The sequence below is a fragment of the Melanostigma gelatinosum genome (genome assembly GCF_949748355.1).
Source record: "Melanostigma gelatinosum genome assembly, chromosome: 21".
NCBI lineage: Eukaryota > Metazoa > Chordata > Actinopteri > Perciformes > Zoarcidae > Melanostigma > Melanostigma gelatinosum.
The window spans coordinates 5,496,685-5,520,200 of record NC_136654.1 but is presented as its reverse complement, the minus strand read 5'-3'; the positions used below and the strand labels follow the sequence as shown (position 1 = coordinate 5,520,200).

The following is a 23,516-nucleotide window of genomic DNA, read 5'->3' as shown; positions in this document are numbered from 1 at the left end:
TAGCGCACGTGAACGCAGACAGCTGGGGATGGAGCAGAGCAGAGAGGGAGAAGCGCCGCCGCTCTCTCACATCGCCGGCAGACACCTCTGAAATAGCCCTTCGGTATCTGCGGACCTCCTCCCTGCGGCTTCTTTTTTCTCTCTCACCTTTTATACTATTTTCTCTTGTTGACATCTTCGCACCAGTCCAACTCCACTTCTTCTGTCTCACCCGGCTCTTTGGACTGTCTGCCAGCAGGGAAAGCAAAGACAAAAAAAAAAAAAACCCGTTAAAAACACTCTACATACACACCTTCCTGCCGGACTGCCCTGTCACTGCTACAATCAATATGGATGAAGACAACCACGGTAAGGCTGTGTTTTTATTGCAGACCCACATTGTTCTCCTCTCCTCAGTGTGCAGGGGTGGATGCACGGTATGGATGTGTGTGTGTGTGTGTGTGTGAGTCAGGAGGAGACGCGGATGTACGGAGATGCATGGAGGTATTTCAGAACCAGGATGTTGTGTTGTTGTTGTTTTTTCTGCAGACCTGCCCAGAAAAACAACAACGGTAGGCTGTCATGATTTAGGAGCTGGTATTAAAGGAGCATTTCTCATCAAAACGGTTTGTTTTTCGCAGGTGAGAAAGAGTCTCCTGTACAGAAACATGTATAGAAACGTTGAATTCATGGTTGAAACACACGCACACACACCAAAAATAAGCAGGCAATTTTTTTCACGCATGCACCTTTTCCGTCTGTTTGATGTCTTGCTGTAAGGCTTTGAAGTTGCTCCCACTATCTCGTTGTGGAAATTGATAAGATGTCTGACTGGCAGCCTTCCATATGGAGGATTTTGCCAAAAATATTTAAAATGAAAAGAAATAGTCATATCGTGATACCACAGGAGATTAACACATTGCTGCAGGAGCTGAAAACTGTGCAAAATATAGTAAATACAGCAAAATAAAATCCCTTTGAATGCACTATTTGGGATAGAAAACATGCATATTAAGCGAAAAAATAAGGGACTGCTATTAATGAGTTGCATACATAAGCTAACACTATAGGTGGGGGTTAAGTACACTAAGGTCACATTGGGCCACAGCCAACAGTGAGTATTAAAACAGGCATGGAGGAGTATTTGGTGCCACAGACCTGAATGTGTGGTGTTGTGATAAGTCTGAATGAATTGAGCCTGTGCAGCTGCATGTCCAACCAGGATATACTGCTCACATGGTCGGCTGCAGCCCGGAGTCCCATATCAGTTGTTATTATACGATATGTGTGCTGAAACACGCATGCAGGATGCTTCCGAGCAGATAATCCAAACCGCCTTGAGGGCTGAAGACCTCGAAGGCGGTGTCGTGTAAACAAATGGCAGTACGCTCATAACAGTTTGTCAGTTAAACTGTGATAGATTAGCATGATCCAGGAGAGACAAGACATGTCCATATCTGGGCCAAATAAAGGGCAAACTACCATGAAAGTAATTTAGCATATTCATGATCCAGGGGGGAAGAACCCTTTTGTATTTTGGACACTTCACTAGCTTTACGAGAAAACTTTGCATAAACAAAATCTAATTTATTTTGCGTGTTTGTTTCAAAGGAGAGGTTTTCACCGTGGTCTAAATGTTGTTTCAGAGGCTTGTTGAAAGTAAGAATATTCTGAAATCACAGTGTAGGATTGGGCCTGTGTATCCTCTTTGTGATTCAAACCGTGCCAGAGAGCAGAAATGTCCCCTTAAAAAAAAAAGTCTGTTCATCACATGATCCGCCCGCCACAGATCAGTCAAAGAAAGAGATACCGGTCACTGAAACATGTGACAGGATGTCAGAGAGTCTGGTGATCAAACTGGAAACATACGACACAAGCCCGGAGAGATTGTGTGCCGCCGGCGAGAGAGTTATTAAAATAACTTACCATAAACGTGAACGTAATGAAGAGTTCTCATTCGCTCACTCACACCCACGCCGCCTCTCGCTCTCTTGCACGCATCACTTAACATTGTTCACATGCACACACCTTGATATACTCTGGTATCACAGCACGAGCACTTAGAGATAAATGTGTCTCCAACAGTCACTTCCAGCAGCTGAAGTCACAGTCACACCCACATCAAGCCAATTAATTCACTGGGTCATTTATTGGTCAAAATAAAAGAAATATAAAGTTACTATAATAACTTAATAGTTTTGAATCAGGACCTGCACTGTTTGGATCAGGATAACAGTAAACCACAGTGAACAGATGCCATGATACTCTTTAGGATTAATACATGTTGTATGAACGGCTAAGGGGGGGCTGCATTCAGGTGATCAGAGTCACTGATTAACCAGGGCCACAAACTGAGGAAGGGATGAGGAAGTTTCTGAACTGAGAGGCCTTTTGCAGACTGAGCCTGTCTTTGCCGTAAGCGACAGCATCGGTGGAATGCCGGTGGTGTTGCAGCGAAAGGGAGACGGACCTGCACGCTTGTTTCTCAGCTAAACGTATCCGCACAATGAATGACACTATAAACGGTGGCAGTGTGCATTATTTTTGCGGTGCTCCGTCGTAGCATGGGATTCATTCGTGCATGTTTACAGCGCTCGCTAATCAGAGTTGCCGCTTCTCTGCTCCGTTAACATGCCACAGAGCAGACAGAGCCTGGCCTCCAAATGGATGAAAATCGTCAACAGGCTGAGAAATTCTCAGTGTTTTTATTACTCGCATGTCTATTTTTAGCGTCGTCGTATAGCTGGATGGAGGAGTGGAAAAAACACAGACGCAGAAATTGGCTGGAAAGCGGTTCACTGCACGTCTGGATGGAGGCCACGGATTTTAACACTTGGCTCTCTTGTATTTTCTCTTCTTTACAGCAGCTTTGTTATGCTGCAGTCAAGGGGCTGACTCAACGTCTGTTTTGGGAGTTTGGGGTATTAAAACGCTGAAATGAATAGAACCTTTTAAAAATGCCTTGCACCTAAATAAAGACGCCTGTGACGACCGGAGCTCCTCAGCAAAACATGCCTCGTGTTTGTGGGTTCAGACGCCACAGAATGTGCTGAAATGTTTGTTAACGGGGCTTCCTTGACCATGTATCCTGTGTGAGTGTGGTGATAACCCTGCTGTGTCAATCAACGCTCTTCTGTCTATCTGACCGTGGGAAAAGTTGAATGGGAAAGGCCTTTCCTCCAATTCTTCTGTTCTCTTTGGACCGAATGTGTGAATGTGCGCTGAAATAACAAATGGCATCTGACTGCAGCACTTGCTGTTTTGTCTGTCGGGGCCTTTTGAATGGTGCACACGCGGCAGTGTCTGTGTGCAGTGTCACGCCTCGGCTGAAAATATCTCCAGCAGAAAGAAAAACCTGCCTTTCTTCTCTGCATTTTTTTTTGTAATCTTCTCCTCAAACTTACTGGACATGTGACTGGATGCAATTATGTCACATGCCATTCACCCAGCAGGCATGAAACCCAAGCTAGGGTGGCTTTTTGGGGAAACCTGAATCAACACTCTGTATGTGTGATTCCTTGGCGCCGATAGTGCTGTAGTTCTGAGGGGGATTAGCTGGTAAGAAGGGGAAGTTGGTGTGATTAGGGCACGGCCTTTGTTGTGGCTGTAGGGTGAGTGTGTGGGAGGACATCAGAGAGTCACCAGCTAAACTTCGCCCAGGGAGTCTGGCCGGCTTATTGTAAAGTGGTCGGTGCTGAAGGGCTAGATAGCAGCAGAACAGAGTTCAGACATCTGTGTCTCTCTGCATCTACCTAACGTCTCCCTGGAGACGCACCGCATGTGGAATCTGCTTACAGGTAAAGTGCATTACAGCTATTTTGGCAAAAATGGCAAAGAACTGGTCACTAGTTCCACCCTCTCAAATGGGATTTTTTTGGTCCCATTTAGTCTTCCATGATAGTAAACTAAATATTTTCAGGTTTTGGACTGTTGATCAGACAAAACATGAAGACATCACCGAGCGATCTGTGAACTCATGATAGGTATTTTTTTCTACTTCGTGCATTAGATTAAGCAAGAGGAAAAAAATAATAATCATTCATCCGTAATTAGTTGAAGCTCAATTCATCTTATTAAGAATGAAAAGTAAAGGCATCACAGAAGCCGTGTGTAATAAAGCTACAAATATGGATGCTGAGTTTTGCAGCATTTTACCCTCCATTATTAACGTAAACAAAGAGACCTGTCTGTCTTTAGGGAACAGACGATGACATTTCTAGCTGGTTACGCCAACATCTGTTCCACAGCTGTCCCGACATCAGTAGATAAAGTGATAGTTCGACATTTTGGAAAATAAATATATTCGATTTTTGCCGACATCTAGACGTGAAAAGGACATGTTGGGTGTTTGCAGGTGTTGTGTCACAGACTATTTCCTGGCGGATTTAGAAGTTTCCCCCTCCTGGTTTCCAGTCTTTGTGCTCAGCTACGTTTATTTCCCAAACTGTCAAGTGTTTGACCAGAACACATACCACCAAACACTGCATGGTGATATATAGGTGTATCTTAAGCTATAAATCCTTTTTAAAAACCTTTTGCTTTTATGTGAATTCCTTCCATACTTCACATCTGTTTTATTCACCTGGCTGCAGAAAGAATTCTCCCTTTGGGTGTAAAAACATGGAGCTGGATTGAATTCATCACCACTTCCAAATTTCCTGAAACACCCCAGTAGCCTGAAATGAATGTCGGCAATGTTTAAGGAAAAAACGCGTCTCTTATTGTGTGTCGACACACATGCCAACAAAATGTGCTAAAATGCACTCTTTACCATCTCTTTGGTTGACCCGGCAGGCTGGCTGTGTTGTTTCAAGGCTTAAGGGGAGATTTGGAAAGAACAGAAATTCATCTTGACGGCCAAGATTATGGGTTTTGTGGTACAACATTAGAAGATTAAATATACAGTAAAGTACACCACATGCAACCAGACAAATACACAAACACAGACAGTGCTGGCGCGTGATGTGCAGGGATTGAGCCGGAGCTTGTAACAAACTGCACTACTTAAGTGTTGAGCGAGAAGACTACATATGGACCTGATTAAGAGAGAGAGAGAGAGACTTGGGAGGCTTCCCGACATGTTCCCATCACCATGGCAGTGTGTGTGTGTGTGGGAGGGGAACACAAGACATTGTAAGGCAACATTTCGGCTGTTGTGATTAGAGGTATGCCTTTGCCTGGAGTTATTGCTGTCGAGAGGGGGAAGCTCTTTAAGCGTGAGACGGAGAGCAGATGGGAGACAAAAGGAACGGCAAATTGAATGAGCGGGAGTCTGGGAGGAGAACACAGACAGGCATTAATGGCGGCAGAGATGTACTGTGTGTGTGAGTAGTCCACACCTAATGTCAGTGGAAGGAGGGTAAAGAGAAAACCGGGTCCAGCTGACCATGCAGACATGAGGGATGTGTGTTCAGAGAGAGAGAGAGTCTGGAGGGTAGGCGTGTGTTTCTTGGCTTCTGGCTCAATAGAAATGGAGAACCACACCAACGCCCAGCTCGTTCTCACTTTAATAACATGCCCTGGCACTCTTTCATTTCATTTCCTGCTCTGTTTTTCATGATCAAGTGCATATATATTTCCTAATGTTCCATTTAAACTTGAGGCCAGAGCTGTCTTTGATCCAGCATGTAGCCATGGGACAGGTTGATATTAAACGCGATCCATCTATAAGGAGCTGTAGGGAACTTAGAGCCAATACCAAGAGAGAACTTTGCGGGTGGTTTCTGTTGTAACGATCAAAGGTCGCTCTGGTGCCATTGTGAATGGGATAAGGGTTGTCCGCCAGAGTCAGTGTTTTTGCGGGCAGGCGCACGAACGCCACAGGAACATCCTGGACCTCCAAGCCGACGCAGAGCTACTACGTCCCCGGTCAACAGAGCTGCACAACGAAAGGCTTGAAGTCTGTGCCAATCATCCAGGTTGACCCTCTCCCTGCTGGCGTCTGGACACCGTCAGCGTCATCGGAGATATCGGAACGTATTCCCCCTCATTCGAGGGCGTACAGAATGAAAAGCAGCCGTACGGATTTCAAAATTGCCTCCCAAGATAGATATCTTTTCTCAGCCTGTGAAAGCCCCTCATCTTGCCCGGACGCCAGAAGAAACAGCATCCATTTAATCCATTCTCAGGCCGATCAAATCGTCAGATTACGGTTACTTTGGCCGCCAGCATGTGGCAGTGGAAGACCCCCCCCCCCCCCCCCCCCGATTCGGCGTTCATCGAATCCAATATTGACATAGTGCTGATGCCGAGCAGATGTGTGATATAAGGAGGCCATCGTGTGCAGACCACCTCCTCTGCAACCACACACTCGCACAAATGCACTCACAGCAGGAGGTCCCTGCCCAAACCTGCAGATTAACCAGAGCAATCAGCGTGAGGGCTCTTCAGCTCCCCGAGCCCCAGATGTAGTTAAAAACTAGAAGCCATATTAGCTCCCCAAATCTCTCTTCTCACGCGACCGCCGGGACTGTTGTTCCTGAATTATTACTGGACAACACAGTGAGTGTACTGATGGGGGGGGCGAATGTGTGGGATTCGTGCCAGCTGGTCTTAGTGTGCATGTGCTCACGTGCGGTTCTGTGCACGTGTCTGTCTGACTGACTGTCTGTCTCTTTCTGACCCAGGCTTTAACACAGAGCATGTCTTCGTCTACACTTACAGGGATTTGGGCTGGTTTCAGATTAGAGTCTGGATCCAAGAGCAACTTTCCCTTGCCTTCCTGTTTCCTTGCATGTGTCCCATTGTCCTGAAAGGCCAACCAGAGTAACAGGGTTATCTTTTTTCCTTTTCTTTTTTTTTTAAAGCTCATCCACTTTAAAAGACATTACCGCCGGTAAAGTCGCGAGTCTAAAGCCACTAGATCTCGACAAATCCCTCTCTCACTCACACGAGTCGGTGAAAACTGGGAGCGCGGCCAGTGTTAAGTGAGCGTGGGATTCTCTCTCTGAGCTCCATGTGCTCCGAGTACCTCGCCACTGGTATGAATACTTGAAACGGCCTTTTAAATCTGATTTATTTCCCCTCTCTGTCCGTCCACTCTAACAAAGGGCTTAAGCATATTGATATGTGACCAAAATAAGCATGGTGAAAGTTCTGAAACTGAGGGTTGCTGCGGACCGGTGTGGGGGTTTGTGCGTGTCAAAGCATCCCTGCATTCGTTTAAATGCCATCAAAGCCTCTGGTTTCAGTGGGTGGCCGGGGACAGTTGTTGGTTTTGGGTGTGAAGAGCAGCAGGGGATTTACGCCTGAGAGTAGATTTTGAGGGATTTTGTTTTTCGGGGGGAAATTACCCGAGCCTCTTGTTCCGTGGCGCACGTGTTGGAGTTTAAACCCTTTGGACCCTCTCAACCCACCACTCCATGCAGTGGATTTCCATATAGCGGCTTCATTTGACTTCAAGTCCAGTTTTCTCACGCACAAATTTAAATGAGCTCCCTCACCAAATGCAGCTATAGCCCACTGTTGGACGATGCGACCCTCCCAAGGTCTATCGATCGCTACAAAGCAATGACTCGCACCACAAACGATTTTAGTGGATTAACATTCAAGCGTGGCTGTGTTTGGTTTGAGCCGACGTGGAGGTAAAGACCAGCCCTACCGTGACCTCTCTTGCTGAAGACACTAAACGAATTTCCTGAATGAGTCACAGAGGGTCACAGGGAGGTGTGTCAATAATGTAATTGGTGGACCACCTCTGTAGAAGAGCTCCCCCCACCACTAAACAAGATGACTGGAACAGAAACCCTGACACTGGTTTTATAGTCCTTTCTATTGTCAAATGTGTGGTTTGAAAGACATATATTGCAATACATAACACAGTAAGAGAGACCTGGTTTTGAGGATAATAGCAGTGCTCTGCCGTTAATGGTGACAGGCTTTTATTAAAGGGAGCATCCTCTGCTTTTCATTAGATTTGTAATCAATCAAGATTGTAATCATGCGCACATACAGCCAGTAGAAATCTCCATTAGCTAATGCACGGCCTCGGGCAAATGGAAAACACGGAGCTTTCATCTTCCTCTGAGCAACATATGTATACATACAAACATCCAGACAGATGGATGTTCGATACAGACTGGAAACAGGGTAAAACAGCTCACCTGAAGCCTGAGCTGTTTGAAAGTAACAGCCATATATATATATATATATATATTCACTGGACAGATATCAGAGTGGTATTCATCTTCTTATCGAACTCTGCAAGAGTAATTTACCAAAATGTCGAACTGTTGCTCCAAACATTAACCCTCAGCAACAATGCATCCTTCACCAACAGGTAGTGCTTTGTTTGAGATCTTTCGTTGGGCAAACGGACGGATGCAGAAAGCAATCCTCAAGTAGAAGATTGAGGATTTGTGTAAAACTGTCACGGGAGTTCACAGATAGGACCCAAACGCAAGACCACAGGAGACAGAAGTGAATGTTAAACAGGTTTTATTTATAGACAGGTGGGTGCAGGTGTGGAGCCCGTGGTCCGACACCCGAGTGGCAGATCGACAGTGTGATGTCCCGTGGCTCGACACTGGAGAGTTGACAGATCGATGGTGTGAGTCCCGTGGCTCGACACTGGAGGGCTGGTGAGTTGACGGCGTGAAGTCCCGTGGCTCGATACTGGAGTCGACAGAGTGTAATCCGTAGACCACAACGAGAGCAGAGCGGCGGAGCGCATCCACAAACACAAGGAGGGCAGAGCCGTGGAGTGTAATCCACAGGGTTTCAGCGGGTTGAAGACCGTACGACCTGACACTCCCAGACTGCAGGACCAGAGTTTATATAGTGGCAGGCTACTCATTAAGGGGCCCTGAGTCTGGTGTGTCAGGCTGCAGGAGGTGATCAGCTTGAGTGTCCTCAGCCGTGCACGATTAAGGGTGCGGCCCTGGGAGGTGTCTGAAGGCAGAGGACAAACAGAGCACATGGCACACCACAACAGACAGGGGAATCCTGGATCCTGACAAAAACAGCCTTGGAACTTTTTGAGAGCACTAATTGGCTTTGGAGCCACATTCAGAGCGCTCACAGTTGTATTGCATATAAGCTGTGTTTTCTCTCCATCACATGTTTTCAGTTCCTGAGGATCTGTCTCTGGAGGAGAGGGACGAGCTGTCAAACATCCGACGCAGGAAGAGAGAGCTGCTCGACGATATTGAGGTGTGTGTGTGTGTGTGTGTGTGTAATATACAATATGTTCAGGATACATTTGAGCTTCGTCTCAGCAGCGCATTGGAGCTAGGTTGATCGTTTTGTTGTTCCTGATAATTGTCATGTACTGTATTGACAGCAGATCATTTGAATGTGGAACTGGAAACCAAAATAGGAGCAGTTATTTCTGACCTGCAGGTCTATTTGCATGCTGTACATAATGCAAATAGACCTGCAGTACATCCTCTGCCTTTGCATGCCTTTACACTTTCTTTTTCCCAGTTTCAATTTAAAGAAAGAAACCAACCGGCTCACTCTTTTTCTCTCAGAGGCTGAAGTTTGAGATAGCGGAGGTCATGACGGAGATCGAGCAGCTGACCTGTGTGGGAGAAAGGTAAGTACCGGTAACTGAAGTTGCAGTTTGTGCATGTTTGATGTTTACATCTCGTATGTATCAGTAACAGAGTAGTTATCAAGTGTTTTCAGGCACTTGGTGGCTTGACAACACAGTGTGTGTAAATGTTTAAATTCAACTTATTGAGACAGAAACTGAACATTATATATTTTATATATATATATATATATATATATATATATATATATATATATATATATATATATATATATATAATGTAAGCTTCTTAGTGGTATAATGTAGAGCTGATGTATTGCATTGCATTAGATTGTAGGTGTACCTTGTACATTAATTTAACTAGAAACATGATGACACCAGGGCCAAAGCAATAGTCTTTACAATGTTCCTGTATTTTGGGTATATTTATATGTTATTTATACATTTAGTTCAGTGATATGATCTGTGGATGTCGTTGTTCTTTGAAGGCAGTAGAGTGCGTTAATAGTCTAAAAGGCTGTTTTGGATTTGCATGTAGGCTCATGAGACGTCAAAAGGCAGTTGGATTACACGGCCGTAGGCTGGGAAGGACGTCATTTTATATCATAGAAATATTAGGTTGCCATAGCTACCTGGTGTTTTTTTTTATAGATCAAATATTGACTTATTGACTAGAAAGTGTGAAAGCAAACAGCTGCATGAAACAAATAATGAGAGTCAATGTACAGCATACCGCATGTGCCAGGTGTCTCTGTGCATATGTTTCTCCAGATTATGTGCACACACGTATGATGGGAACAGATGCGGCAGGAAATAAAAAATCACTGTTGGGACTTTAAATAAAGTATGTTTTGACATTCAGGTACTTGACAATCTGTTATTCTCAGTGTTGTTTTGGGTTAATACGCGCCAGTAACGCCAATTAAATGCGTCTGTGTTCTAGTAAATCATCCCAGAGAAACAAGCAGATCGCCATGGGCAGGAAGAAGTTCAACATGGATCCAAAGAAGGTACCGTGTAACAGGCTCCGCTGTCTGAAGAGCGATCCATTCTCAGCCCTGACACTTTCCTTCATCCGTACTCCATTGAGACGATCAACCGTCCTGTTTTCTCATTTTCGCCTTCAGGGAATCCAGTTCCTGTTGGAGAACGACCTCCTCCAGCACACCCCTGAGGACATCTCCCAGTTCCTCTACAAAGGCGAGGGTCTCAACAAGACCGTCATCGGAGATTACTTGGGCGAGCGGTGAGACAGAGCATCCGTCAGGCTGCAGGAGAAAGTCCTTACATGAGATTTATGCTCCCCCTGTGATTAGAGAAAGACATTATGGACTGGATTGATAGAGAGCACGATTGACCCCCTCCAACATGAATCTTTTGAGTCAGTGTGGGAGTCTTGTCATTGTCCACCTATGTGGACTTATAACTGGTAATAAAAGGGCCATCCAGCTCCTCAGATCTCAGGCCAGACTGCTGGATGATGAAGAAGAAAGGAAGTCCTGCAGCCAGGGAGCTATATGGTGTTATCTGAGGGTGAGATTAGATAGTAGAACATACTCTGAGGCGTACAGGGCCAAAATACACTCAATAAAAAGACAGGAAAAGGGATCTGCAAGAGGGCAGAGAGAGAGAGAGGGGAAGTATCGCAGAATGAAACAGAAAAGGGTACATTTTTGAGGGGATCCTGGATAACGGGGCCTCTGGGGACTCCTCTTGTTGGCAATAGGCTTTACTCATGGACGATCATCAAAGAGGCCACCTACCCAGTGGAAATCACACTAAACACAGGCTGAGGGTTTGCGCTCAGTAATTATCACTAATTGAGCTTATGCAGGGAGCAGGAACCTATCATTACATGCTGAGTGCAGAGGGAGATGAAGAGAGGGGAAAACAGGAGGGAAGCACACATGAAAAGGAGGAAGGAGGAGAAAAATAGCTCGAAGGAGAATAGATGGATGTGGGTGATTGACTCCGAAATTACGCAACCAGACCTTTTTATTGTTCCTGTATAATTCAGCTTTGTTTGTTGCATACAATACACTCATTGCGATCACACCGAGACACATATTGTACATATGCAATTTCATTTTTTTTTTTTTTTTTTTTTTACAAACAGCAGGCCACATTCCCATTTCTTTGTAATAAATGTACCAACAGCAATACATTATATATAGCCCTCGTAGGACAGGATTAATTTCATTTGGCCAGTACAGGGTACAAGAAGACGAAAGCCCCAAAGTCATCGACCAAATCATGACAGTTATTGCGAAAAACAAGTTGGATGTTTGTTTCGCGTCAGCCAACGCTTTCTGTTCTTTTCTCAGCCTTTCCACGACGTCTTTCTAAAAAATACACCCAAAATTGCTCAGTCAGGAAATTCCCGGCTACTTTTGAACAATACACATCGCAAAGCCGATCCAGGATCAGGATCATGGCCCCTGATGTACAACAAACAAGATGTGAGGAGCTGTGACCGCAGCCTGAGAGCAGCTGTTGACTTTTCCTACTAAAGTCCCACCAATGGCCAAACAAACCTCTGACCAGAAGAGCCTGTGTGGTTTGGGTTAAGCTCCCCCCCCCCCCCCTCCCTCCGGGTGGAGAAATACTCGGCATCAGCCAGCTGTTTAAATTGCTTCCAGACTGCACGCTCAGCGCCTGGTATGAATAAGTGCACATATATGACAGGAATGCTAAGAAACAGGAATTCAGGTTGAGAAATGCTTTCATGGAGGGAATATGTTTTTCTGGGTTCACATTGTGTTGAGAGTTATCGTACATCTTCTCTGGATGGTCTTCCTGCTCTTTGAAATAAAAGGAATTGCTTAGAGATAGGATGACGTTGGAAATCAGATTTTCTCATCTGTATTTTTTTTTTCCCCCCACCAGGGATGACTTCAACCTCAAGGTGCTGCATACTTTTGTGGAGCTGCACGAGTTTGCAGACCTCAATCTCGTCCAAGCACTCCGGTCAGCAGAGCGATTGACCAAAAAAAAATATTGAGCAGAAAAAAGTCAGCTACCCTGACTCCCCGTGGCGTCACAAATGAAATCCCCTCCTCTCCCTCTCAATTGCAGCCAGTTCCTGTGGAGTTTCCGTTTGCCAGGTGAAGCCCAGAAGATCGACCGTATGATGGAGTCGTTTGCCTCGCGCTACTGCCAGTGCAACCCCGGGGTCTTCCAGTCGACAGGTCAGACACAAAGCAGGCTGCTGCAGTGTAAACTAGTGGCGCACAACCTTTTTAGTGTCACGCTTGACTCGACTCACAACCATGTCATGGTCCAAATGTCTTCATTTGACTTGATTTGGATGTTAATGTAGTTATATAAGTAAATACTGTTGCAATATTTTTATTTTAAGATGAGTTCAGAGTAAACAACCAGCAACAAACAAGGGACATCCATTATTTAGGAAGACTGAATCAGGCTGAGTGATACATGGTCTTGTAATAAACAGCTACAACAGTCAGTAAATAATGAAAGAGGTTTTAGAGCAACGTATTGTGTACGAGATGGTTGAGGGTGAATTCATAAAAAGCATCAAATAAACCAGCGATCACCAATGGAATGAGAAATCCATCTCTCGCTCTGTGTTTCATCATGCACATCGAGTGTTTCAATCCACTGACATTCCTCTCGCGGTTAGCAGCTGCTCTCGCCCCGTATTACACTGTGTGCAAAGCTCCTCCTCTTTTCTTTTTTTTTTACAGAGAATTGTGTTAGTGGGCAGACAATAGGCATCGCAGCACAGCCAGGACCAAAGTGTGCCAGTGAGAGGAGGCAGACAGAGAGGGATGAATGATTCATTTAAAGGCAGCCACTGGCCCGTGTGTGTGTCTGAACATTAACTCACAGTAGAGAGACTAAAGCTTTGCCTCCCCCCGACTTTTGATCCCACTTCCACCTCTCTCTCTCAAATACAAATGCAGTACAGGAAAAGAATAGTCCACTCCGTCTATTCGCTGAGTCTTTGTCTGTTCCAGTCACTGAGAAAATTCCTTTAAATGAATAAAAACTAAAAGTAAATCTATATTGAGAGGAATTAGGATTCACTTTCCAATCCCCTTAACTATCTGTCATAGCAATATAAAAAAATGTGTACGGAGAAACGGAAATGAGGAAAAAATATCACCATATGCTGATGACATCCTGTTATATGTACTGGAACCTGTAAGTGTAACACCACACTAAAGACAATTTGGTTGGTTAAACTTGGGAAAATAAAACTCATAGAAACTGGATATTAATGATCCGTTTTGTATTTTTGATCCGATTCCCTTTTTGTTGCTCTCAGATACCTGCTACGTGCTGTCATTTGCTATCATCATGCTGAACACCAGCCTCCATAACCCCAACGTCAGAGACAAGCCCCCCGTGGAACGCTTCATCTCCATGAACAGAGGCATCAACGAAGGAGGGGATCTGCCAGAGGAGCTTCTCAGGGTGAGGATTTGTCCGTAGTGTTTTCTTCGTCCGTGCAATGACCGGTCTCTGCGACCGCTTAGTCACGGCTGCTCCTTAAGTGAGGCATTCCCCTTACTGTTCACCTTTTGGATGAATACTTTCCCTCACCTCTCTGCAGAACCTTTACGACAGCATCAAAAACGAGCCCTTCAAAATCCCAGAAGATGATGGGAACGACCTGACGCACACGTTCTTCAACCCCGACAGAGAAGGCTGGCTCTTAAAGCTCGGTATGTGCATTTAGAGTCAAAAGAAGTCACCTTTGATTGTGTCGATTTGATCATTTGTAAGCAGACCCTCAACATCAGTTTTGCTGAGACATACCCTGGTGATGAGTGTCGTTTGTTTGTGTGTAACTTGTTTATGATGGGCTTTCAGGCGGCCATGTTGGAGGTTGACAGCTCTTGGGCAACAATGGCGGAAAATAGCATTTGTAATATTATGTTGAATTATTTCACTGCGAGGGAACTGCCCAGATTTGCTGAAATTTTCGAGCTCGGTGAACTTTGACACACAAGTTTGCATCGTTACGCCAATCGTAAACTGTCTTGATAGCGCTGACTGTTGAGGGAATGGACAAAACTTGATCGTCCAAGATGGAGAAATATATCAATAGTGGTGTCAGACCATCCAAGTACAGCCTCACTAAGCCACTGGCATGGCTGTAGACTTTGAGCTTGTTTTTACCTGTGAGCCCTTTGCGCTAATACGGGGAGAGGAAACAAATGTTTGCCCAGAAACTGCCCACCTTCATGATGGTGCTTGAGAAGATTGCTAGGAGATCTGTGAAGGAACTGCAAAGTGTCTTTTCTTCCCTCGTCCTTCATCTCCTCTTCGCTTCGTCTCGTATCGTCTCTCCTCTCCTTCCTCTCCTCTCACTTTTTCTGATTACTGGCATTGTGATTTTTGTGCTTGTTGTGTCTTTCAAAATCCTTCTGTTTTTTGTTCCACACTCCTTTTCTCTAACCGTTCACACTTTCACCTTTTGTTCTGTTCTCTCATTCTGTTCTGTGATGGCTGTCCCTTCTTAACTGTCTGTATAAGGAGGTAGGTAACACTCCTTCCTCCATCCTCTCGGTGCATCGCAGAGCGCCCTCACACTGGCGTTGGCTGCCATTATCTCCTCAGCACACCGGGCCCCTGAACATGCTAGCCGCCTCATTTAATTGCCTTTGTGTATCAGAGCTGTTATTGGGCTAATAAGAACGGCAGTGTGAGGTGATGGGTTGTCTCATTCAAAGCCAAGGCGGGTTGGAGATCAGCGATCCCTCTAATTCTACATGAGGATCGGCTGCATTCCTCTCGTGGCTCTGGATGACGCAGAGGGCTCGTCTCAGATGGTGTGGACGCGAAAACGCAAGAATTCTCAGCATGAAAGATAACCGTCGACCTCATATAACCACAGTACAGTCTCTTTATTACGAAAGGTTATGTAGTCATAAGCAAATCATTAGTCGTCAGGCAAGTTGGAAACCAATCCATATTAATTCAAGTTATTTAAACTCCTTATTTGGATTCAAAAATGGCTTTATTTACTGTATTCACTGTAGTTGCATGCAAGTTTGACAATTACACTGGAGAATTCTGGGTGCTTTCACCTTCATGTTCAATTCCATGTTTGACAAGACAACTGATTGCATCTGAAGGAATAGTGCCAGCTTTTGTGAAACGTGCTTTCGCGCATTTTTGCTGAGAGTTGGACGATAAGATTGATGCCACTGTCGTGTCTGTGCGTTCCCCTGTTTCCAATCCCTGTGACATGCTAAGCTAACCAAGCTGCTGGCCGTAATGTTAGCTTCATATTTCATTTACAGGCGTGGCATCTCCCGGCAAGAAAGTGAAAACGCAAATGACCCCTTAAAACATGAGCAAGTCAAACCAAAACGACGAAATCAAACTGCTGCACGCTTTGATTTTCAACTCTCGCTTTGCATTGCTCCGACAAAAACGACGTCTGCCTCTTCGTAGATCCCCTGAAGCAAAAAAAACAGCCAGAGTTCAGCTGAACAGGTCGCCTCGCGCTCTGTACCATTCGAGACGGCCCTACGCGTCACACAGCTCCTGTGCCAGAACGCTCGGCTTCAGTGAATGAACGGGCTGCTTGAGTCTGCGCTGTGGGAATATGTAGCTGCCGCTGCGCGGCTGGTCATGCAGTGCATTAAAGGAGACCCTTGCCTATTGTCATTCTTCTCCCTCTGTTCCTGTCCCACAGGCCTCAGCACCCCACGCTGCTGCCCCCCCCCCCTTTCTCATTTGCTCTCTATCCCATCAGCTGCACTTGTCGCATCATTTTCCCCAGTTTTCCCCCCATTAGTGAATTCCACGCTAATTTTAGCTCCATCAGCACAGTCCATGCTTTATAAGAGACGTTTTTTTTTTGAACGAAGCACTCGGGTGGCCTGTCAGGCTGTTCAATATGATATATTGCTGCACTGCTATGAGGCTGTGAAGCTCCTTGAGCTCTCATTACACTTCATTATTATCCAGGACTGAGCCTGCTGCTATATGCCTGCATCCATCATCATCATCACGTGTGAACATGTCTTAAAATAAAGTTATTTAAACATATATTAAAAAAAAAAAAAAATCCAAACATAGAAGCTGTTGACTAAGTTACACAAGTGGGAAATATTTTTAATCCTGTTCAACAATTCAAATGATGAAATTGAGAGATGCAAGACTTTTAACTCCCTGACACTTGTGCACATATACTCCCTCCCCGGAGCGTCCACAAACAAACAAGTGAGTGATAAATCAGCATTGGAGACGTGGAAACATGGGAGGTCCTGCAGCGGGAATCCACGATGAATGTCAGGTTTTCAGGATGAAGTTCAACAACTGGCTAAATGGGATAAGTAGCTCTCCAGACCGCCATATTGTCAGCGGCAAAATCAAATATTTAGTATGAACCCAACAACAGTACACCGTATTTTAAATCCTCATTACATTTGAATGAGTTAAATGCAGCGAGTGCATCTGAAAGTAAACATTTCTCATCAATAATACACGACAGATTTTTGACATTTCACTCTAGCTGGCAGTATATAGTGAAATCTGGGTCAAGCCAACATTGATTACATCAGTAACGGCTGCTTTGTGCTCATCCTGTTGAGTCAGCAAACATGTTATTATGGGGCACAATCTGCAGACTGCACATTGACATCAGACACATTGTGGTTTTTTTGGTAAATTGCATCACTGATGATGTAATTAACAGAAAATCCAATAATCCCAATAATCTTCTTTCAACTGATGCGGGAGGCAGATGGAGAGAACGTGTCTCTTGTGTTTCACTTCTTGTATTTTTCAAATTCAAACGCTCTCTGCGACGATCATTACAGTTTTCTGCCTCAGTCACTCTCATTGGTCAGACAAGTTGAGTGCTTTAGTTGTCACGTGTATGTGGTGTGTACCTGTCTGGGGCTTCTCCTGGAAGGTAACGCTGTGTTGAACGAGCCCTGCTGAGCCGGCCCCTCGGGCATCCGTCTCTTGAGACTGGGAGGGGGTGCTGGGGGCCTCTGATTGAGCCTAATAATGCAGAGAGCTGATGATCAGAACCAGATGTGGCACGTGGAGGTTAACCTCTACATGCACAAACACCGGCGCCTCTTAAGTTTGAACTCAAACATGACATTTTCTTCTCCGCAGGCGGCCGAGTGAAGACGTGGAAGAGACGGTGGTTCATTCTGACCGACAACTGCCTCTATTACTTTGAATACACAACAGTAAGTCGGCAGATTGAGGTTTTCCTATGTGCCAGAACGGACTCAATCTGGGTTCTTCTGTTGTTTACCAGAATGCATGTTACACAAAAATTCATCTCTTTGCAGATTGCCCACAGAAAAAAAAACCATTTGATCGGAGTGGATGTTAAAGGAACATGCGGAGAGTTAGATGAGAAGATTCATGGGGGGTTATGTGTTTGACTGTTTCTCGGCCGGGAGTGGTGACTCCGGAGATTCCACTGGTTGCCTGGCCAACTGATGGTGACGACATGGAGAAGTCATTGCGCCCAGCCAGGAAATTGTGCAGCACTTAACCCTCCTTAAAACCAGAAATTCTTGATTTGACACTTTGCGTTTGGTCCTTTTTTGGGGTACATATCCAGGCTTTATGCTAGGTTAAGCTAACAAACGGCTGGCTGCTTTTTTCTGCAAGAAAGCAAAAATATCAACATATTAATTTCTCAATAAATATAGTTTAACATTTTTAAATATCAAATCAAATATTGGTGGTTTAGCTAACTGTGTGAAATAATGTTTAAATGAATAATGTAGTCAGTTAAGTTAAATTGGATAAACTGTAAGTAAAGTGAAAACATAAAGAATAAAGGCTACACATGTAATCTCCCTCACACACACACACACACACACAGTTAAAGACAGAGGTATTTTCCTTCCAGCGCTGCACTTTAACAAATGCAGCCCCTTTGACCTAAATGACCCTCACTCCAGCAATTGACACGAAGCATCATAGGAAACATCTGCAAAGTCTACGGCGCACATCTGGCACCGCTAAGCCGCAAGCCAAGTGCCTCCCCCAACCCGCTGCCTTGTCAACCCACGCTTCACCCCATTTCTGAGAGCACCCCCTTCCCCAAACACACACATGCACCGATCCCTCCGTGCGCACACACACACACACACACACACACTGCAGTGGGTGTACACACACTCAAAAAAAAGCACACACACAGCCAGCTGTGAGCAGCCGTCCCAGGGCATTTCCTCCCCCTGCTGTGCCCCCTCATTAGTATGAAGATGACAGGCAGGACACGAGGCTGTTCCTCAAGGTCCCCCCCCCCCCCCCCCCCCACATCTGGCCCCGCAGACACAAAAGCAGTCGCTGGAAGATGGAAGATGGAGGATGTAGGGAGCATAGGGTTATGTTTCCCTCGGGCGCTGTCCCCTACGTGACCAGGATGAATAAAAACTTCAAGTGTGCTTTTATCGCCACCTTGATTTTAACTTTGATGGCGGCAGGCTCATTATGTAGAGACAATGGTTCAAATACTTCGGTGGAAACCAAAGGTGCTCCATGTAACGTAGAAAAATGTTACTCCATCAACTTTGTGACATTCGTATTTTTGCTCCTTGCTGGGGAAATAGTCTTCTTGTATATCTGTAACACATTGAATGTAATTTAAAAACACACCAGCAACAATGAAAACAGTGGTAGGCCCAAGAGGCCTGATGTTTTTAACGATGGTTTCAGTCTGATTTGAGAATGATCTATTCTACAGACACAATGAAGCAGAAGTCATTTCTTCAAAGACTCGAGTGTGTGATTTTATTTGGGCAGGATCCTTTCTTCATTATGTGTCATTGCGCCCTGAATGTGTTGACGCTGAGTGTGTGTGTGTGTGTGTGTGTGTGTGTGTTTCCAGGATAAAGAGCCTCGTGGGATTATTCCTCTGGAGAACCTCAGCATCAGAGAGGTGGACGAGCCCCGGAAACCTGTAAGAACTCATTTCTAGACACTGTCTTGTCCCTCCTGAATCTGTCTCTCTTTTAAAGTTAAACTACATTTTCTCACGGATCGTATATATTTTTCTCACCATGTATATCAACTGGTTGCCTCCTGTTTCCCCAGAACTGCTTCGAGCTCTTCAACCCCGGCCACAAAGGTCAGGTGATCAAGGCCTGCAAGACGGAGGCGGACGGGCGAGTTGTTGAGGGCAACCACGTGGTGTACAGGATATCGGCCCCCACGCCGGAGGAGAAGGAGGAGTGGATCAAATCCATCAAGTAAGAGACGCCGTGTCAGTGTGGATCCATTTACACTGAGAGGGCACTTAGCCAGCGCCGGGCTGCTCCCATGTGAGACTCTCATGTCAGACCTCGACTGTGAGAAACCAACACACACACACACTCTTTAACACAGAGCAGACCAGCACAAATACACACACACATACACGCTGGTGATTGAATGTGACTTTGTTTCTCACACAGATAACACTCAGAGGTGATTTCTGCTCTGCTGGATAAACTTGCTTCCCTTTGACTGGAGCTCAGCACACACACACACACACACACACACACACACACACCTACTCAGACACTTTGCCTTGCTGCTCTCTTCGAGGTGTTTTGGCAGCCCTTACACCTGATTCGTCATGTAGAAACGCTGCCTCGTTAACCTGTAAGAAGAGTGGAGGTGCAGCATTAAATTGGGGCCGATGGGTAATTGATCAGATCGCTGGTTATCGTCCACTCGGCTTCAGCTACTCTGGAAAATATGATCAATACCACAGCAGAAATCATATTACACAACGCTTCCACGCTCTAATTACATTGAAAAATACTTAGCATTGACATATCTTTATCCATTAAATGAAAGTGATGGTTTTTTTGGCTAACTTACTGTAAGTCTTGTTCCGAGTGAGGCTGCTTCACACACAGTCGAAGTGATTGGAAAGAGGAGAGAGGTGGTCCTTTTTCTGTTTGGGAGATTTAGTCACCTGACCTTCAGATTACACACACTGTCTGTTTCACACGTCCGTAGCACGTCTCAGACCCTTCAGTGGTGAACCGGCAGTGTTTTAGTCCAGTTGGAACATCATAATGTGAAGCCTCTTCCGGAACATTGTTGGAAGAATGAATTATCAGAGATTGGACTCAGAAGGACAGAGCTGTGCTGCCGCAAACACCTTCTCACTTGACTCAGCTGCTGGGGCGGCAGACTGTCCTGTGGTCAGCAGATTCCCACACACACACACACACACACACACACACAGTGTAGCCACGCTGTCCCATCTGACTCATCTGTGAGGCTGGAAACTGCTCTTGTGGTGTGAGGGTCTATGCGCACACAAACACACACTTATAGGACTGTGCCAGCTCAGTGTTACTACTGTTCTGCTGCTGGGAAGGCTGAGGGTTACTCAGCGTTGTTCTCATCGTCAGTTTAGTCACTTTAGGGCTTTTTACGAGGCTTATATTTTCCTACAGGGAGCGTGGAAGACTGTGGAGCCATTTAAATCACTTTGCCCGATAAAAAATGACAAAGCAACTAGCTGGTGAACAAAGTGGAACATGTTTTTCGGTTGAAGAGCAAGACACTTTCCCTCAGGAGTTGGTGGGGACCAAAGCGGAGCAAAAAGGAGAGTGAACATCAGAGTGACTTACAGAAACACGACTTCAAACGAATGACAATGTTGCTTCATGTCTGCTGGGTGTGCAAATAGGCAACTGTTTGTCATGACGGTAACCTGTCACACTTATCAGGAATAATTGGACTTTCCTACGTACATTCTGATACAGTATTCTCCTCCGAGACCGCTTTAAATTGACGAGCTGACAACATCTATGTGGCGTAACTGGGTGCATCTTGTTGCTCAGTGTGTTGGGTTTTTTCTGTGGAAAGCCTAAATAATGAGAGATATATATATATATATTTATATATATATATATATATATATATATATATATATATATATATATATATATATATATATATATATATATATATATATTATAGCAAGAGGAGTTTGATGGAAGAGCGTGAGGTGTAACTGTACATGTGAAGCTTTGTTGATCACTCAGAATTAAAGCGAAACAGGTTTCTCTCTGGATGACTGAGGGATACAAAACAGATCAAGGACAAGTTAGTACAAAGAGAAACTACTGGACCTCATCCCAGAATACTCCTCGAATGTTCAAAACATCCCGACTTGATCATGTGTAACAGTGTTTTTCTCCTCTCTGTAGAAACAGATTTCACAGTGGATCAGTGATCCGTTCTTTCTTCTCTCTCCTCTTTTTGCAGAGCAAGCATCAGCAAGGATCCTTTCTACGACATGCTGGCCACCAGGAAGCGGAGGATAGCCAATAAGAAATGATGAGCGCCCGCCTTCAACCACACCTGCATCGCCGCCGTGTCTGTGACCAGCAGAGTGCTCGCGGGTGTATGTGTGCGTTTGGTCACGGGGGGGATGAAGCCCTCGTTTCTTCTTTCAGGTCTGGAGGACGAGCAGCAGACACAGGTTGGAGTTTTTCTAGCTCATTTCCACCTGAAGACCGTCTGCACCTCGGCTCTTGGTTTCTTCATCCGACACAGACCCTGGTGTTCGTTTTGGGTGAGACTGCGTGCAAAACTTTTACTAAGCCGGATGAAAACAAATGAGGACTAAAGCCAATGACTGGAATCATGGGAAATCTTTGCATAGTGTGGCTGTGACGAGACTGCCCTCTGCTGGACATACAAGGAATTAAATCTACGGGAGGACTTGAAACCTGCGAGTCCTCCTCCTCCCCTTTCATCCGGACCGGCCCGCCTGCTGTCTGCCAACAAGACTCCCAGATGCCAGTCTACGTTTTATCTTCAGCTGAAATGTCCCGACAACTGCCAACAACAATGTTTTTGTAGAATCCTGTAACTACACAAAGCCTCAATCTTATAGATCAGCTGGTCTGATTGTAAACACTCAAGTGACTGTATATGCAAACAGATTTATTCTACAAGCTAGAAACTTCATTTACAGAACGCCCCCTTGTTTCCTCTTTAAAGCATTTGATGCAGGTTGAGGAATACGTCACATATATTGAGTGTATCGGACCTTTTATGTGACCAGTTTTAAAAAGCTGTGTACATCCTGTATTAATTCTGTCAACGGTCATTTTATGTATTGAAGATCCACCTCTGTGTTCAAGTTCATTTCTTTTGTATTTATTTTCTTAATTTGTTTAACAAAAGAGGCAGCCCCCAACTTACATTATGCATGTATCGAAGATATTGTACATACTGGGTTTCTTTCTTCCCTTTTTCTTTGTTGTGTTTATGTAGCATGTACATCATAATGGCCGTAGCATATACCCGTTCAACTTTTTAGTTTAACAGCTTTACAGATTACAATAGTGGAAGAGGGACGGTGTGCAGCTTTTTTTGCAGAGCAGTGAACCCTCCTCACACGGTTATTACTGAGGATCAGATAATACATGTTTTATGAAGTAAAAAGTCACGATGCTGAGTTGGAGAAGAGTGTAGAACATAGGCGGGTGCAAAACACCCGTGAAAAGGCTAAACAAAGGAGATACTGGATACTTGTGACTGCTGACTGGACTCTGAGGACTGCTTTCCCTCAAACACAGATCAAGAACAAGGCAGCCTAATCTGTCATTCAGCAGATGGAGTTGTGAGAGTTAAACATGACTTGATCTTAGTTTGGGAAAACTGCTCCTGAATACTTTGATGAAAACTTTGAATAAAATGACGTGCTGATCAGAAAACGAGTCATTGTGTGCGTGTGAATTCAGTAAAGAGCTCGACTCCCTAAACATACTCTGTCTTTGGTTATTCCAAACATGGAAACAGTGTTGTGAAGAAAACAGAGCCAGCTGAGCCATCTTGCCAATAGCTAGAAATGGGTGTGAATACAGAAGTGCCATCGGCTTCAATCCACACTTAATGTATATACATCATAATTTAACTACCGTGGAAAGTTCGATGTACAAGAAGCTCGGATACAATCGGTCTATTCCTAATATATCATATAAAAGGCAGACAGGAGCTTTTCAAAAATCCCTGACAACTGGTGAGTCATCTCAATCAGCATGTTTCATTCATTTCAACACAGCATGTAAAC

General features: G+C 44.9%; 1 protein-coding gene across 1 annotated transcript; it reads left to right on the top strand.

The window, feature by feature from the left end:
* Window positions 1-58: 58 nt before the first annotated feature.
* Window positions 59-23,149, top strand: LOC306794658 (cytohesin-3-like). The gene is made up of 13 exons (XM_079292795.1): window positions 59-348; window positions 9,047-9,129; window positions 9,450-9,514; window positions 10,416-10,482; window positions 10,600-10,718; window positions 12,359-12,439; window positions 12,548-12,660; window positions 13,764-13,912; window positions 14,052-14,163; window positions 17,582-17,658; window positions 19,320-19,391; window positions 19,526-19,680; window positions 21,701-23,149. The coding sequence occupies exons 1-13, from the start codon at window positions 330-332 to the stop codon at window positions 21,771-21,773; spliced, it is 1,185 nt and encodes a 394-aa protein (XP_079148921.1). The 5' UTR covers window positions 59-329; the 3' UTR covers window positions 21,774-23,149.
* Window positions 23,150-23,516: the final 367 nt, after the last annotated feature.

Coding starts and splice junctions, on each gene's coding strand:
- LOC306794658 (XM_079292795.1), top strand. Junction 9,130..9,449: donor AGCTGCTCGACGATATTGAG/GTGTGTGTGTGT, acceptor TTTTTCTCTCAG/AGGCTGAAGTTTGAGATAGC. Junction 10,483..10,599: donor TCAACATGGATCCAAAGAAG/GTACCGTGTAAC, acceptor TTTCGCCTTCAG/GGAATCCAGTTCCTGTTGGA.